Genomic DNA, 18,351 nt, shown 5'->3' with positions numbered 1-18,351 from the left:
CACAGGACGCGATTCACAAATAAATGCAAAGTTGTGGTTGTGACATAAATATATATTTGTAAATATGTTTTTTATTTGCAAATCTCATTTTATTTATTTGTGAATTTAATTCATGTTTGTGAAACTTTAAGATTTATTTGTGGATCATAATCTATTTATTTGGAATTAAGCAACAATTCTATCTCCATAAGAACAAGACGTTTAGTTTAATAATGTTGCCTGCCACACTGAACATCCATTCAATTCTGAGGAAGTTCCATGAAAAACAAATTACAAGAGGTTTCACGCGTAGTTGTTGCCCTTTTGAAATTAATTCAGAAGGGTGAAGCTTGGATGAAAAAGTGATCTTAAGTCATCTTTACACATTTATTTATTTGTCTTTTGCGGGATGGCAGTTAGATAGGAAGAATATTTTGGACTCTTCTCCTGGTAGACGGACTATAATATTTTGCAGAAAACCTCAGCTCTGTTTACAGCCAGATGTTGTTGCAGTTTCTCCACATTGTTTATGAATGGGATATCTGATAAGAACTAGCAGTGTTAAAACAAAAACAGATGCTCTTATAACTGAGATCTGGTTTAAATCTCTCCTGAATCACATTGAAGTCCTGTTGTTTCCTGAGGTCTCATCTTCATTTAGTGAACCACTAAAGGATCTGTCTGTCTCCATTTTTCTGCCGAAATATTATTATGTTTCAGATAACAAAATAAAGATAGAAGAAACCGAACGATTAAAGAGGGTAGAGAGAACCGGTCAAGAGAATAACGCTGAATTTTGGGACTAAATCCACATATATTTAAAGCTCAGTTGGGCTTGGGTGGACCTGCTCAATCCCGCTCTGATGTAACACTGCTCTCAGCACATGTTACATAGTCTCCTTCTCTTCATCCCTGTCATTCAGTGGTTAAGAGAAGTCATATTCTTCCTGCTTTGCTAAAACATGTTTTCTGTTAGTCATTAGGTTTCCACTGTGAATAATTTAGAGATTGGTGTATGTGTGTATCATTTAATCACCATATTCTGTATTTATCCTCTCTTCTCATTCACCAAAGAATAATGTCTGTAAAACATTGATATGCTGAGAGAGGCCTGCTGGGATAATATAACATGCATTCTTTCTGGTTCTGAACCAGAAGGACGAGGCCCGCTAGGGGGCCTCAGAAAACATCCTGACGATTACTTAGAATTAATATTAAAATGAGCTAAAACAACTAAAAATCAAGATATTTGTTTGTTTTACGTTTTCTTTGAAGAACCAGGGTTCCCTTGGTTTTAAAACTATGATTGCTAGACCTAGAAAAGCCATGTAAATTAATAAAAACTTAATACTCCATACTCTAAAATATTTAATCAGGTAGAAATTGTGAGTGAATTTTTTTTTTAAACATTATTTGTTTTTAAAATATTATTTCAGTCCAAAAAGTCGAGAGCCAGTGGTCTAGGGGAAATAGACTAGCCAGGGTGTCTGCTTATTGGAGTCAGTCCTAACAAGGTGTGGATGCCCAGGGAGAGTTCCCAGTTTGGGTGATGGAAAATGGAGACAGAGCAGGACACTCGTATACATGCTGCAAGGCCGAGTGTAGGGGTGTGGCGCTCCATGTGTTTCAATCAGTTACCTTATTAATCAGTGCACTGCCCAGTAGCCATGCTGCAGGAAATTGAATCATCATGACCCATTGTTTAGTGGATTAAGGTCCTTGCTTTTGCCTGAATTCATTTTCAGGATGTAACGATGAATGAGACTCAGTGCAGGACTTCACACACGGTAAAGCAGCATACAGACGCATCCTTCTGATTAGTCACAGGTGAGTGAAGTCATCAGGGACTCCACCTGTTAGTGAGTTTCTATCCTTAAATCACATTACTAATCCACAATCCTAACAGTGACTACGTTTACATGGACAACAATACTCCGATTTTAATACGATTAAGACAATACTCTGATTAAGAATCTACCATGTAAACAGAGATTTTTGATTACCTTAATCCAGCTAAAGTCATAATCGAAGTAAACAGAAATTGAATTAAGACATGTGGAGTATTCCTATTTTAGTCGCATTACTGAAGTGCAGAATAGACATGTAAACACCTTAATCACATTATTACCGTCATGTAGGACTTTTCGCCGCATTTTGCGACAGGATACACATGGCATTGCTCAACCGTTTGACGGCAAATAAAAGAGCTTCAACACCGCCATCGTCTGTATGCACATACAAATAATTAACTGCACTTGAAGCTTTCATAAAATTAAAAATGAAACACCCAAAACCGTACATGGCATCATCACGAAGACGAACTATATGTTTATACGTGAAATTCCAGAGGGGACGTCGGATGGCGTCATGTGGGGACATAATGACGTGTGCCATTAATCGAACTATGTACTATAACAGGGTTCCTCAAATCTTGCCCTAGAGAGCCAATGCGCTACAGAGTTTAGCTCCAACCCTACTCAAACTCACCTACCTGTGATTTTCTAATGATCCTGAAGACAATGATTAGCATGCTCAGGTGTGTTTGATTAGGGTTAGAGCTAAACTGTGCAGGAAAGTGGATCCCGTGGGTCAGATTTGAGGATCCCTGTACTATAACATGTAAAACGGGAACATGAAAGGAATATTCTAAAAGCAACTCATGTAAACACCATAATCATAATATTGGCTTATTTAGAATAAGGTAAATAATTAGATTACTGATGTCCATGTAAACATAGTCAATGTTTAGCCCTCTAAGTGGGTTCCAGTTCTTTCAATCATAATCATATTCCTACTCAAAATTCAGTGTGTAAACACTGAACTATTATAATGAATACATTCATAATTCATCTGTGCCTAATTCATGCATACATGCATAATTCAACTGCAGATTCTTCTCTGACTTACAGATTTACAAATAAAAAAGGAGATTGCTTTACATAGTATGTAAAAAAGTGAAGTATTGGGTGCTTTGCGTTTCATCCCACACTGGCCTGCATCCCATCCATCATTCAAACAGACATTGTAAATAAATATGCTGGTTGGTTATCATTGATGTTTTTGAAGGAAGCTTATTTTCTTTGAAGGCTATGGATCATTTATCCCTAGTGTGTATATTTATGTATGTTGAAGCTGAGGTTAGGGGTTAATGATGTTGTTGAGTCTTACTTAATGGCTTATGGTTGAACTATCTGAAACACTGATGTGTATAAAAAGTCTCCTTCTACAGTATTTGGCACATTATACATGCTTTGGTGACACAGACATGTGTCATGGGACAGGCCTTGTCAAAGAATTTGCATGCACAAATAATAACCAAATACGTACTAATCAATTCATCAAATTATTTAGCTATTTTTGTTATTATTATTGGGCACATCTGTCTTTTTATTTTGCCTACAGCAGTGTGGTAACATTTCTTTTTTATTAATTTATAAAGAAAATTAACAACTACATTTAGGGCACACTGTTATAAAGATTTCAGCAACATGAAATATTTGCTTTTCTTCTGTTTTAAAAGAGCACTGACTTGTTCGGCTCTAAAATAAAAACAACTCAACGTTCAACGTGTTCAAGTTCACTGCCTTCACAAAAGGTTTCATTTAAACCACAAACCTCTCCCGTGTGTCCCGGAATAATTTGAAATGTGTTGAGGGTGTGTTTACTCATGTCATACATAAAAACGCAGATGTTGACTCAATAGGTCACCTGCAGAGCACCTAAAGACATCTCACATAATTTGTTGATTTTACCTTACCTCATCTTGGTGCAAAAGAAGCATTGTGCTTTATTAGACTTGTATGCTCTGGTTTTATTTAACTATTCAGGCTACAGGTGTACCTATAAGCATGTGTAGACTTAGTCTTATTATTTTCAGTGAGGATTACTTGTGCTTATGTCCACAAAAGCCCGTTTAGCTGTGGTTAACCATCCATTCAATAGACACTTAGATTAAAGATAGAACTGAAGCTGAACTACTCCGATGTTAGGAGATTTGTTAAGTAATTACAGGCACAGTCACCTCTAGAGACACACAAATATGCTCTAGGAAAGTGTTATTGTTTTCTCCTGTCATCTTTCACTTGTTAATGCCACACATTTAAATGAAGCTGACAAAATATGTGTTCCGTTTTATTCCATTTTACAGAATTGTGTTCCATTTTAATTAAGTAAATTCAACATGTAGAAAATGCTAAAGCATCAGATTGCTTTTGATATGACATCATAATGATTCTGGTGAATGATTATGATGGCACATTTTTAATCTTGTGTTTGTTGAGGCTGTTGCTGACAGATGCACAGAGCAGCAGTGATTTACAGAGCTAAAGTCAATATTTAAAACTGGTTTAAGGGCATCAGCCAGTTTCAGTTTTATCTGGAGGAAATCTTCTTTCACAATGGACTAAAATAGGTTTGCTTTTAGACAAGCTCTAGGAGTCGAACAAAAAAGTGTCACCCTTATGCTTATGCTGAAGAATAAATGTTTGTCAAATCTTTTCCAATTGCAAGATTTTATACTTTTGAGTAAAAATACATGTCTTGGGGTGCTTGAGGTGGGTGGCGGTGCATGTCCTTCTGTTGACCTTGATCTTTGAGATACAGGATCTGAGTGAGTACAGGCCCCTGTTAAAATTAGACATTAGCCATTGAACTGAACGTTCATATCTCTTGTGATTAATCACTCACATTATTGTGAAACAGTCACATTAATGCCAGAGAATATTGAATTCCGCAGTAATTCTAAGGTGGTAGCCTGGTAGGTATAGACCATGGGCAGGTTTATGTAGCTTTTATGTAGCTTTCTTTCTGTCCATCTGTCGCAATGGCTATGAATGAAACAATTTCTTTCTCTCTCTGTCAGAATTGTCACCTCTTTCTCCATTCTTGGCAGATCAGTTTATAGCAACTTACAACAAAGTGCACACATCTAAATTTATAGATTTAACTTCTCACACAATGTTAATGCTATTAAGAAGGAAAACAGACTCTCTTCATTCTCTCTCAGCTTTTTTCAGCACATGAAAACACGTGGCATATTCATTCAATGAAACTCACGTGTGTGTTCTGTCATTCATCTGTTTAATCCTTGTTTTCATTGCTGATATGGGTGGAGCTCAGGCTATTATGTCTCTCTGTATCTCTATTGGTTTTGGCTAGGGATGCACTATATTATCGGACCAATATCGGAAACGGCTGATAATGGATTTAAATGTAAATATCGGCATTGGCCCGATATGAAAAATGATGCCGATATGTCTTGCCGATAAGAGGAATACATTAACTCACATGTGCTCAGGGTGTGCTAGCGATTAGATCACGTCAGCATTGTGGCTCATTCTTTAAGCAAAGTTTTGCCTGAGTGATGATTAGATTCACTGTTTTGGATCACTGCATTTAAACTGAGAATGCACGTACAGAATGAGCGTTGTGTATGATAGAGTAAACGGTAATAGCACGTGCAGCTGCAGCCTCCCCCGGGTCCTAATGCCCATTCTGTAAGGAGTTTTAATTCCGTAGGGGGCACTGTTGGCCTACTTCTAATAAAATAGAAGATACAAATAATATTTAGACTGTGTTTCTGATTAAATAAAGCAGTAATTGATGCCATAAAATCATGAGTATGTTTTGATTTAAAAGGTCAGAAGCTTACATGAACAAAAAAAAATCACAAACATGACACTTAAATTAAATAATTTTATATATACTGATTTATTCATTAATGTGTAATATGTTATATTTTTTTTAACAAATTATGAGCTCTAAAAGATTTTCAGAATTTGTACAACTCTTTTGCTTTAGACTATTTACAAATGGTAAATCATAAAATAAAATGTTAAGGTTACCACTGCATCTTTCTGAAAAAAAAATGCAGTGATTAATATATAGTTTATTTATAGTTATTTTCAAATCTTCAATGTACTGTCATTATAAAATAACTTTATTATTATTTATTTAATTCTAACAAATAAGTTAAAAATAATTGTATATCGGCATCAGCTATCGGCCAAAATGAGTTGAAAATTATCAGTATATCGGATATCGGCAAAAATCCAATATCGTGCATCCCTAGTTTTATAATGGTAATGTTCACCTTCCGCGACAAATTTTGGTACAAATGAATGTAATTATTATAGGAACACATGAGAGTTTATTTCAGCAGTCTCTGCACTAGTTTGTTTTGCTTTATTCTTATGATTTAAGGTCATATTTGTGTTACTGCATTTTATCAGTTCGTATAGTATAATTGTATCATATAATGGAAAATGCATGTTCTGTTCTTGATCTGTTATTCTGTCTCTCTCTCTCTCTCTCTCTATGCAGTGCATTAGTCAGTCATGCCAGACAAACTGCATCTCTTTTCATTAATCCCTTAATCAGATTGAGGTTTGGAGAAACAGACCAGGACAGACGGTCTTGTTTTTCCATAATCTGTGTTTGTGAATGTGTTCCTGAGAGTATCTGTATGTGGAAGCAAACAAATCAATGCCAGTAAGAAGTCATTGTTAAGTTGCATAAATAATGTTTTCACCAAGATATATATGTTTCACTGACTCATATTCATTTTCCTAAATATCCAGTTTGGCTGTGATCTTTGACTTTAAACATTTGAAAAACAACTGGCACCAAAAAGTGTCAGTATAAATGGAATTGCAAAGATGATGGCTGGATTCAGAATAACACAATATCATGCAAAATACTATCATAAAGACACTATCATAGAAATATATGGCAGAAATAGTAAGAGGAGTATGGAGAGCGTGCTGTTCCAAATTAGCCAATGACTGATTTAATAAAAATTTTTTAGGTGTAAAGTGATTTTAAGTGGAAAGCACTGAGTGACACTTCTTTTTAGGCATCCTTTAGTGCGAAGTAGTCATTGGGAGATACGTAGTCTAAATTTTACCAATAAAGAGCTAAAAGAAAGGTCAGTATTTGATCCTTACTGGTTTATATTTGAAGTCTAAGTAGTGAGTAAAATCCATGTGTGGGTTCATTATACTTGATGTTGGATATTTGCAGCTTACGTCAACAAGCACAGAGTGAGGGTAAAATATATAGTCTAAAAATATTTTTAAAACGTACACCGTTCAAACTAGGCTGCTTATGTTGAAGTGTTTGGGATGTGACTTTTAATGATGAGACCTTTTTTGTAATCAGGCTCTCAAAAAGTATATAACAAGTTGGATATATATTTATCGGCCAACATATCGGTTATCGGCTTTCAAAAATAAAGAATAATCGGTTATCGGTATCGGCCAAAATGTTCATATATCGGTGCATCCCTAGTCTGTAAGTACAGTACTTCAGGGTTCTAGGTGTTCATGTGTTGCACCATTAGCCTCCAGCTGCACAATTTATTCCTCATTTGCTGGCTGCCTGAGGCCTGGGCATGTTGTGCTGTTATTTCCAACACACACACAACTGATTCCTATCTCCGGTATGTCTGGAGATGCTTGTAGTCTTCCTCATTTATGGCCTTCTTTACCATTAAAGGTAAGAAAACAGCTGGAGTGATCATTTGTCCCCATTTTCTCCTTCCTTCTTTTACTGTTTCTTCCTTTTTTATTGTTGTTTGAGAGCTATTATGGTGATCAGTCATTACGTTATCTGACCTCTCTATCAAAGGACAGCCATCAAGGACAAGCTCAATCTGGCCTGTAGATGTAGTCCTTTCCCTTGCCAGATTCTGGTTGTTGTTGTGTGTGTGTGTGTGTGTGTGTGTACATGTTTTTCTATCCCGGTGGGGACTTAAACCTGAATACACACCGACTTGTGTCACCGTGTCAGGGGTAGGTTTAGGTATAGGCTTGGTGTAGGCCGATAGAATATACGGTTTGTACAGTATAAAAACCATTACGCCTATGGAGAGTCCCCACAAAGATAGTAAACCAGACGTGTATGTATGTGTGTGTGTGAGAAACCTGCTTTAAAGAGGTATCAGCTTCTGAGATTTCCTTTGAATGTAAATCATCACACCTCAGACTGATACAATTGCTTTGGAATCAATATCAATATTCCCGTTGATCTCAGTTTAATTCAATTGGAAATAATGGCTACCCAATTACATCCGGTATAACTGCTCTAATTAGTAACTTCAATCCTTCTCACTTTACGGACTGATTTTTGGATTTGAAGCCAAAGCAAAATTTCTATAGAGCAGCTCAGCTGTTCCTTTACCTCAAAGTCTACTCTGTTTGTGTAGCCCTGTGATTAAGTGTGCTGCACACACACGCACAGGAACTGAGCATTACTCCTGATGACAACTTTGGGTGAAGGACCATGTCATATAACAAGCCATTAACAAAGGGTGCAATACAAGAGCTACTTTTTGCCCCGTGGCTAAAAATACACTCTCCCTCCTTTTCCACTTCCTGCCATACAGCGACTGTGTGGACTTTATGAGATCATTTTGTGTCTGTTTGCAAGGTAACATATTAGTGTCAATCTGGTTAAAGTCTTACAGGGGGAGACAGAATGCACAAAATACACAGACATCCGGGAATTGTAATGTATTATGATATTAGGTTAGACATATATAGCACATTTTAAACCTTCATGTACAATGAAATACTCCCTTTCTTAATAGGGAAACACAGTGGCTGTCATTGGTGGCTTTTTTCCCCCTTGGACTAATTTATTTGTATGCAGCTAAGCTGCAAATGCTATTGGAAATATGAATATATAAATAAATAAAGATACAATATATATTGTACAAATATTTGTCATGCCAATAAAGCTCATGAAACTATTTGGAACAGGGGGAAAATTTATATTTTTATTAAATTTTTAATTGGGATTGTTTTTTGGCATGGCAGTGAATTGAAAATCTTGTTGTTTAAGGAATCTTTCCTACATGGCTTCCTGCTGTTACCGTGTGCAGCTGGAGTGTGAGTGGGCATGTTCCAGCCACAGCCACTGCAGAGTGCTTTGGCTCCCCCAGTTACTGTATTTAACTCGCTCCCTCATGCTAAGCTCTCTACCAACTTTTAGTGAGAGAGAAGCAGAGATAGTCCTCACTGCAGAACACAAGATCCAGGGGGCGAGGTTGGATCCAGATCCAACTCCTCCCACCTTACATATACCTAAACCTACCCATCTCCACCCCCTGATCCCTAAACCCACCCATCTTCACCCCTAAACCTACCCATCTCCACTCCCTAGATGTGGATCCAACCCCACTGCCTGGATCTTTGTTCTGCAGTGAGGGGCTACTGGAGAAGCAGACAGCAGCATTATGGATTTTCACCATCAGATACCTGTAAGGGGGTTATTATTGCACCTCAGCTTCTCAAATAATCTTCAAGTGAAGTAAATGTAGTGCCCTTAGTGGCACCAATAGGAATTGCAAAAATAATGAACACTCTAGGTAGAAAAAATTATAAGCAACTTTTGGGAATTCATTCATTCACTTTATTTATGTGTTCTAGTGTAATGTGTCCTCAGTTGTCAATAGGATATCCATGGCAGTGCTGTAGAGGGTCTGCCGATTATAGCTTTATATTGTATTGTTAAATAAAAATACAATGTTAAATAAAGTTCAACCAAAATTTAAAGAAGCTGAAGTACAGCTAAATGTTTTGAAGTGTAAATTGTATGACTCTGTACATCGATAACGTCTAAAAAAAATTTTTTTTTTGCAATGTAGGCATCATAACAAAGGATATAAATATATTAATATGGTATTGTACCAATGTCACTATAGGCCAGGCTTAAAATGCTGCACTTATTTATACACTACAGGGGTCCCTGGTCCATCTCTCTATCCATCTCTCCTTGGCCTGTAAAAGGTTGGAGACCCCTGGTCTAGAGCCAAAGGAACATGTGTTTTTTACATGCATGGTTAAAAGTAAATGCATTTTAATTGTGGATTTGTCACATGCTTGACATATAGGGTTTTAGTGAGGAAGGGTCATACAATGCACATAAATGTATATAAATATTTATACTGGACCCCAATAAAAATACAGTGATGAAAAACTTAAACACACTGACCCACATATGTATATTCAAAATGACCTTAATTCATTGTTCAGGTTTAAAAGCAGCTTGGTACCAAGTTGAGAAATCTCCTTTGTGCTCTTTCAGATCAGCCTCAAATTAAAGCTAAATGTTTGAGTATGAGGGCATACTGTTTCCAGCCAGGGAGATCTAAATACCAAATTAATTTGAGCAATATCAATTCATTCTGCTGAATGAATCTGAATTAATGTACAGTATTGTATTTGTTGACTTGCCTAAATGCTTTATCTACTTGAATGTGGTTAAATTATTGATTTAAGGGCCCTGTCAATGTTACTTAAGAAAATCAATATCCAGGATGACATTCAAAGGCATTGGTTGAAAAATTGCTTAAACCTTGTTTTCATTTAACCATATGTATTTGGCAATTTATCAACTCTGAGTTACATTTTACATTTGCCCAGTATGACAGCTCCTTGAGCACCAAACCAGCATATCAGAATGATTTCTGAAGGATCATGTGACACTGAAGACTGGAGTAATGGAGCCTGTAAATTCAGCTTTGCCATCACAGGAATAAATTACATTTTAAAATACACTAAAATAGAAATCAGTTATTTAAATGGTAATAATATTTTACAATGTTACCATTTTCTCTTTATTATTGTTTTTATATAAATGCAGCCTTAGTGAGCATAAGAGACTTATTTCAAAAACATGAAAAAATCTTACAGACCCTAAACTTTTAAACAGTAGCATATACATGGATGCAGTGTTATTATAGATATGTTTGTTGTTTAGAAGCTTTAGCTGAAGTTCACTCAAAAATGACAATTCTGTCATCAATGTTGGATCTTTATTTCATATAAAAATATAATGGTGGAAGAAAAAAACAACTCCAGATGGGCAAGAAAGAGGCATCCAGACTTTTAAAGAAAGAAGAAAACATTCGGAGGTACAAATAATTAATTAATTATTCAATTAAAACTGTGTATTAAGATTTAAATGAAGTTAGAGGTGCCTTAATTCCCCTTAGACCAGCTGTGCATTTGACTGAGGCACTGAAACCTTGTACCCCATGTTCATTTTACCCCTTGCGGTCTGTCTTTCTCCTTGTTGATCCCTTCTCAGCATTTAGACAGTGGTGAGCAGATCAAGTGTCAATCACTCATCTTGGACAGCATTTCTCCTCCCACTAGAGCTCTGTGTCCATTCACTCTGTCAGCAGGGAGCCAGTCTCTGGGATAGCTTTCTCGCTGAAAAGCCAGATTACAGTGTTTACAACTGTGTCTCCTCAAGAGTCCTATGCAAAAAATTACATTTGACTGAATGATGTATTTTGGTAAACATTTAATTTAAAAGTGCTGTTCCCATTAATAACATTAATCACATAAAGTCAGTTAAGGTTACTTAAAGTGAGTCAGTGAGTTCAGTTGGATGCATTATTTTAATATTTTAACATTTTGAATGAGCTTTATTAGATGTAATTTTTATGTCTATTCAGCTTTAATTTATTTTCATTTCAGTTTTAGTCATTTTAGTACTTGAACTTATTTCCATTAGTTGCCAAGGCATCATTCATTTTTTTATTAAGTTTTTTTTTTAGGGGGGGTTTGTAGACATGATGTAGTTGCGTGCATCACACACGGTGCATATGTCTAATGAAATATGTATTAATATAATTGTAATTTATTATAAAAACAATATTTAAATAAACTTCAGATGAGTTTATAGAAGTGGCTGCTTATAATAAACCAATGTAAGTGAGTAGAGAAATCTAGACAAGTATCTTACCTGACGCTGATATTGAAATGGCCAAATCATTTCTGCGATTTGGCTCTCCTTATTCATTTTACTATTTTATATTTTCGTCGGATACAATCCATAGTGAAAGATGCAGCAAATGGTAGATCAGGTAGGCCAAAAAACACAAGAGGAGAAGCGTTGGGATAATACAGTATCTGCAATCACAGACAGGACCACAGTGTTTGCTGAATAATGGTAGGTAATTTGCTCTGGTTGCAAAAGTATACAAATTTCTCTAATGTCCTCCTGGAAAACTAGTCCCGTCCGAATAGGGCTTTTGTTTCATCTGTGAAACATTAAAGAAGATATTTTGAAGAAAGTTGGTAAGCAAACAGTTTTGCATATTGTATTGACACTATTTTTCCCTTGTGTCTGTTTTGCTCCAGCAGCTTATGTAGAGTGTGATTGGGAGGGTCTTTGAGTTGTAGGTGTGGACAGATTTTTTCTGAGTGACAGACAGGCAAGGCAGTGTGAGAGGGGAGGGGACAGAGGGTGAGTGGGCGGTCTCTAACTCGTGAGCTGCTGCAGTGTGTTGGAGAGTGTGTCAGTGTGTCGGAGACCTGCAGTTTGGAAGGGTTAGTGCACAACACACACACAAACTTGCCCACTCAGCAGCACACATGCACGCACACCCACACTCAACCACGGCACGGGAGGCCGCCGGACTCACTGGAAAATGAATCTAATGAAAGGAAGAACAATCAGCCTACAGCATGGTGAGTACAGACAACTCTGGAGTTCTGAGGTGCTAATGTCTTTACCTTAGAGGTTGAGATGAGGGAGGGGTGAGAGACAGGGGGGTACTGTTACTGTTTTTACTGAGTTTTACTGTGCTGCTGATTGACTTAAACAAAAGTGTGAGAATACACTTTAGCTATGGGGGAACATATCTGTGGTGATGTAGTGTGCTTGTTATCCATGTTATACGTGAACAGGACCTTTAGTCACTGTGTGTTTTTAATGAATAAATGGTTAGAGTGTGTGTTGGTGGTCTGTACTGACCTTGACGCAGGTAAAGCAGCCAAGGAGAGTGAAACTGTGGATTCAGCATGAATACGCTCTGCTGAGAGCTGACTGCGTGCTGCTGTTTTTCTGTAGGGTTCATACAGCCGGTTTGACTGTGTCTGTGTGTGACCTCTCTTCATGACTATTGGGGTCTTCCAAATGTGTGTGTGCTCAGGCCTGTCACGCCAGCTGTTCTCTCCATTACACTCGTCTCCTTTACATCTCAGTGAGCCTATAAAGAGGTCAACCATGCAAAGAGGAAGGAAAGTGTGTATGTGTGTACAACACTCTTGGCCTTTCGTTCTCTTAATGGTGACTGCTGCCTTGAAGGTGAAGAATGAAGGCGATTTGTTTCATCTGAAACCATATTTTCTTCCTCTTCATCGGGTTTGAAAACACGGACATGTGTGGATTCAATTTAGCTTCATCTTTTGTGTTTGGATTTGCCGGGTTGATATTGAAAGTGAGCCCAGAAGGAAAGAATGAGAGGCGAAAGAGGGGCAAAATGAAGTGTTTGGAGTAGAAGTACATTGTTATTAGTATACTCATATGCTCATTCATCAGTCCAAACCACAATTACGCTCCGAGCAGGTTGCGCTGTGCTACATCTGCTCATTGAACCACAAACATTCGTAGTTCTTACTAGGGCTGAACGATTAATTGCATTTGCGATAATATCACGATATGAAATAATGCGATTTTTCAATCGCAGAGGCTGCGATTACACAGTCACGTGACATGCAAGAGTAAAGAGGTGTGTTCGACTTGAAGATCGATCAGTGTATGACATCAGAGTACGGCGAGAGAAAGCATAAGGAGACGTCCGTCATTCAAAAGCTAAATGCAGAAAATATGACGAGGCATATCTTGCTCTCGGCTTCACTACGCTACAGTTGTTGCGTCGCGCCGCAACAGCTCTACACTGGATGCGACAAAGTGACCGTTGCAAATCATTTTAACTTTGTGTCAGTACGTCATAAATAGAACAAGGCATCAGTTTAATGTCGGGTTTTGTCGTGTTGCGTGTAGACAGTGTCACTGATTATAATGGGTTCTACTGTATTTTGCCGCTCGCATCCGGTGTAAACACGGTGTTTAATGTCGTTGGTAAGGAGGAAAGCCCGTGTGTGTCCTATGCCTTAGCGGACAGCATGAAACCCACAAAAAATAAATAAATAACAGCGAGAGAATAATAATAATAATAAGTTATTCTCTCTATGATATTTTTCAGTGTTTCAAGTGATGCAGGTGTTTTTTTCACAATGATTTATAGCTTGTCTTTGTTGAATAATACAGAACATAAAGAGCTTTAAAAAAATAATTGCATATTAAATCGCAATCGCAATATTGGTAAAAAAATCGCAATTAGATTATTTTCCAAAATCGTTAAGCCCTAGTTCTTACCCTTTACTAGGAACTTCCTCTGACCTGGAGTGTATCGTCTCCAAGAGCACTGATGGGCTTGTCCTGTGAGCAATCGCTTTGTCCTTGTAATTGAGTGAGCTGGGTACAATTTACAAAGTCAATCTAAACATCCAATCCCTCAAACCGGCCAAGCTGCATATGGTTCAGTTTTTCAGGAAACACTGCAGCTCTGGCTCAGTCATCTGTAGCTTACAATAGCTGTAGAGGTAACTGGAAACAAATGCGTTTAAAAGTAAAAGAGCCTCCCGCTCATTCATTTAAACCCACCACTGCTTGTCAAGATGTTGGAGGCTTAAATTAGGCCCATTTATTGTGTCCTTTTTTGTCTCAAGACAACTTGGCAGTGAGGCAATCTTTAATTTGACCCACCTTGCTGTGGAGACATTTGTCCAAGGGTCACTGGGTTATCTAGAAGTCGTGTTTGAAGAGCAGGTTTACTCCGATGTTTCAGAGAGGTCTGAGGTTTGTCCGGATCTGTTGTCAGGTAGAGGCCTGCTCTGATGTGTTAAACTTTAACCCTTTCGAGTAACGCCGCATGCTTCTAAGACTCTTAACTGAAGAATTTCATCACTGTTCTTCAGGGGTTTCATGAGAAAGGCAGCTGCAGGGCTCTTTATGACTAGGGGGTCTCAACAGTAATAACAAACACCTTGTCTATGATATTTAATGTGTAGGCGTCTCTTTGTAAATGTGAGGCTGTATTTTGCTAGTGGGCAGATTTGTCTGATGTGTGTGTGTGTGTGTGTGTGTGTGTGTGTGTGTGTGAAGATCATCAAATCATTCTAATATGCTGATTTGGTGCTCAAGAAACATTTATTGTGATTATCAACTATTTAAAACAGTTGTGCTACTTATCTTACTAAAACTCCAAACTTTGAAGATTAGTGTATGTGCGTGTGTGTTCATATATATATATATACAGTGGCAGTATAATCAAACACAGCTTGACTCAAATGAAGGTGTAGAACCATCTCCAGGATGATCAGAAGAAATGGACAGCACCTGCGTTAAATATATGAGTGTCACAGCAAAGGGTCTGAATACTTAGGACCATGTGATATTTCAGTTTTTCTTTTTTAATAAATCTGCAAAAATGTCAACAATTCTGTGTTTTTCTGTCAATATGGGGTGCTGTGTGTACATTAATGAGGAAAAAAAATAACTTAAATGATTTTAGCAAATGGCTGCAATATAACAAAGAGTGAAAATTTTAAGGGGGTCTGAATACTTTCCGTACCCACTGTATATACACACATACACACACAATAGAAGTCGATGGTTGTCCTAATTTAAAAAAAAATATATGTGTGTGTTTGTGTGATAACCTTTCTGTCTGTTATGCTAGATATGAACAGAAAACCACTGCTCCCATCATTCTCACTACTAAATAAACAAAACGTCATGTTAGTTCAGCAACTTGTTGGGTCTTTCCCAAAAAGACTCATGGCTGTATTCGATCAAAAGGGTGCTTCTACTAAATACTGAGCAAAGGGTCTGAATACTTAGGACCATGTGATATTTCAGTTTTTCTTTTTTAATAAATCTGCAAAAATGTCAACAATTCTGTGTTTTTCTGTCAATATGGGGTGCTGTGTGTACATTAATGAGGAAAAAAAATAACTTAAATGATTTTAGCAAATGGCTGCAATATAACAAAGAGTGAAAAATTTAAGGGGGTCTGAATACTTTCCGTACCCACTGTATATACACACACACACACACACAATAGAAGTCGATGGTTGTCCTAATTAAAAAAAATATATATGTGTGTGTTTGTGTGATAACAGTAAGGCAGATCTCATGGCTGCTCTTTATATTGCTGAGGTAGAGGAATGTTCGCGATGCTTCTCCTGATCAGACCTGTTCAATACGGAGTATAAAACATGATCACAGCATTCTCTTTCTCGCTCTCTCTTGCTCCCTTCTGTTCCTTTCTGTCTGTTATGCTAGATATGAACAGAAAACCACTGCTCCCATCATTCTCACTACTAAATAAACAAAACGTCATGTTAGTTCAGCACTCAGATTGTGACATTTGGTTATAGTCAGGTCCATACCAAATCCTGCTAATGTTTGGCTGGATAGTCCTAGATAGATAGATAGTCCCAGATTGGCTGGATAGGCTAACCGATTTAGCTTCATATGTGATTTACAGGTTCTAAAATTTGACCCTGCAAGGCCACATGTTCGTTACGCAGCAAGAGTGCTCTGATGTAGTGATATTTAAAGATAGATCATCCAGCATGTTTAGGATAGTCGGCTTGATTTTGAATCGTTTTTAGTTTGAACAGATAACAGATGTCTGAGTAAAAAGGAAGCATTTTTAATGTCATTGTGATGTAATGGGATTCAGACAGAGTTCAGGAATGTTGACTAAAGACCTTTAGGGTTAATTTTGTCCTACATGCCTGCAAATCACTGTGCACTGGTCATCTTTGGGACAGTCGTTACATCCGTTACATGTGGAGTAGCAAGAGAGTACTATGCAATGCTAAGAGATTTCCTCCTGCGTACACTGTAGTAACCAAACTGGAATGTATCTGATCAAGCTTTGAATTGTTTCCTTTGAGGCATTGATGCTAATCATCAGTCATTTTTTTGCCATTTCATCACCTCACACGCTGAAGTTACAGGCTGTCTCCATTTTTTAGTAAATTGTCATTAATGCCATTACCTGTGTAGATATGGCCTCAATGTAAGTAGTCAGACAAGAATGTGAAAATGCAAAATTCACTTTTCAAGTTGTTTGAACATAAATGTATGTTGGAAGTGTGTGTACACATCCATCCTATACTTATAAATCCAGTGTTTTTTTTTTTTTTTAAATCCCTATTTTAAAATCCGGTTTAAAAAGGTGTTTTTTACACTAACATTGAGAAATTTTAACCAAAGTATGTTATAGACTTTTAATTAAGACCCTAAAGAATCATATAAACTTGTGCAAAATGAGCATCCGATGACCCCTTTAACACACTAGGAAGGAAAGAAAACCGTTCTGTGTGGACCATTTGAGGGGGAAATGAATGGTTCATTTGTAGAGGAAAGGACGAAAAGGAGGACCATAAATATAAACATGTGCACACATTTTAGTGACAACATGTAAACACACGTTTAGGTGAATTCCCACTGTCCTTTTCACTCCATGATCTTTTTTAGCAGTGGCCAGAATTGTTGTGTCCATAATTACTGTGATAACACAGGCTACCTGAGTTACCTAAGTTGGGAAAGTCACCATTAACTGAAACTTGCTCATACTATTCTCACTGACCTGTTAGCTTACACAGAAAGTTGTTCAATATAATTGCCATTAGAAGTACAAATCTAGGTTAGGTTGAAGTCTAAATTTATAGGATGTGTAAAGGGTAACTGAACATACTATGTTGTCAGGTGATCTTCTAAATTGTGTTTATCTTCATGGTTGGTAACCATTGCTTGTGCCAAAGTCAAACATTGACTTTGGCACAAGCCAAAAGGCAAAATCATGACAGTCCACCACGTGAATAGCTAATCCAATCACCCAATCTACGTAACCCCTTCCACATGACCTTACACTGTCACATCCTGCTGAGTTCAGCCCCAGACAGTGTCGCCACACAATCCAGCTCTCAGCCAATGGAGTCTTGCTTCACAATAGAAGAGACCAGGACTCAATCCATCAGTGGCAGAGGGCCAAAAGTCAAAGTTTTTTGTGTTTAGCTCATGAATAGGCTTTGATCTCAATGCAACCGCTCTGAAGTTGTACACCGTTCTGGAGATTAACCCTAAAGACTTAAGGACTCAGGATTTGAGTTGTGTATTTGACTGATTATGTGCCAGTGAGTTTAGATGGGGTCCCATCTACAGGTTTGGATTTCAGGGAAAGACTGATTAAAATTAGATGGGATTTATTTTGAGGAGACACTTGAAGTTTAGAAGCTAAGCTGTTACAGGGCCGACCCTGTAAGTCAGGTCTTTGTATGCATTTCATTCATATGAACGTGTATCATTTAGAAACTGCCACTCAGCCATGTCTTAATCCACATTCCCTTATTCAGGATTTATTGAAGTAGACATGATTTTACCTGAGAATTAATTAGTTTAATTAAGCATGTTGTAGATCATATTGTGAACAAATCGTCCATGTGTGCCGCCCCCCCCCCCCGCCAACGACCTTTTCTCTAAAAACAAACAAAAAAC

The 18,351-nt window shown here is 37.5% G+C and overlaps 1 protein-coding gene across 1 annotated transcript in view; it reads left to right on the top strand.

Moving 5' to 3' along the window:
- Positions 1-12,303: 12,303 nt before the first annotated feature.
- Positions 12,304-18,351, top strand: part of LOC107548922 (uncharacterized) — a 78,343-nt gene continuing 72,295 nt past the window's right edge. The window contains exon 1 of the mRNA XM_016229796.1: positions 12,304-12,461. Coding sequence (XP_016085282.1) covers positions 12,459-12,461 — 3 coding nt within the window. The 5' untranslated portion in view covers positions 12,304-12,458. The remainder of the gene's footprint in view (positions 12,462-18,351) is intronic.

Source organism: Sinocyclocheilus grahami, unplaced genomic scaffold (genome assembly GCF_001515645.1).
Source record: "Sinocyclocheilus grahami isolate Dianchi unplaced genomic scaffold, SAMN03320097.WGS_v1.1 scaffold358.1, whole genome shotgun sequence".
NCBI classification, from domain to species: Eukaryota; Metazoa; Chordata; class Actinopteri; order Cypriniformes; family Cyprinidae; genus Sinocyclocheilus; species Sinocyclocheilus grahami.
This window is presented reverse-complemented; position numbering and strand designations above follow the sequence as displayed.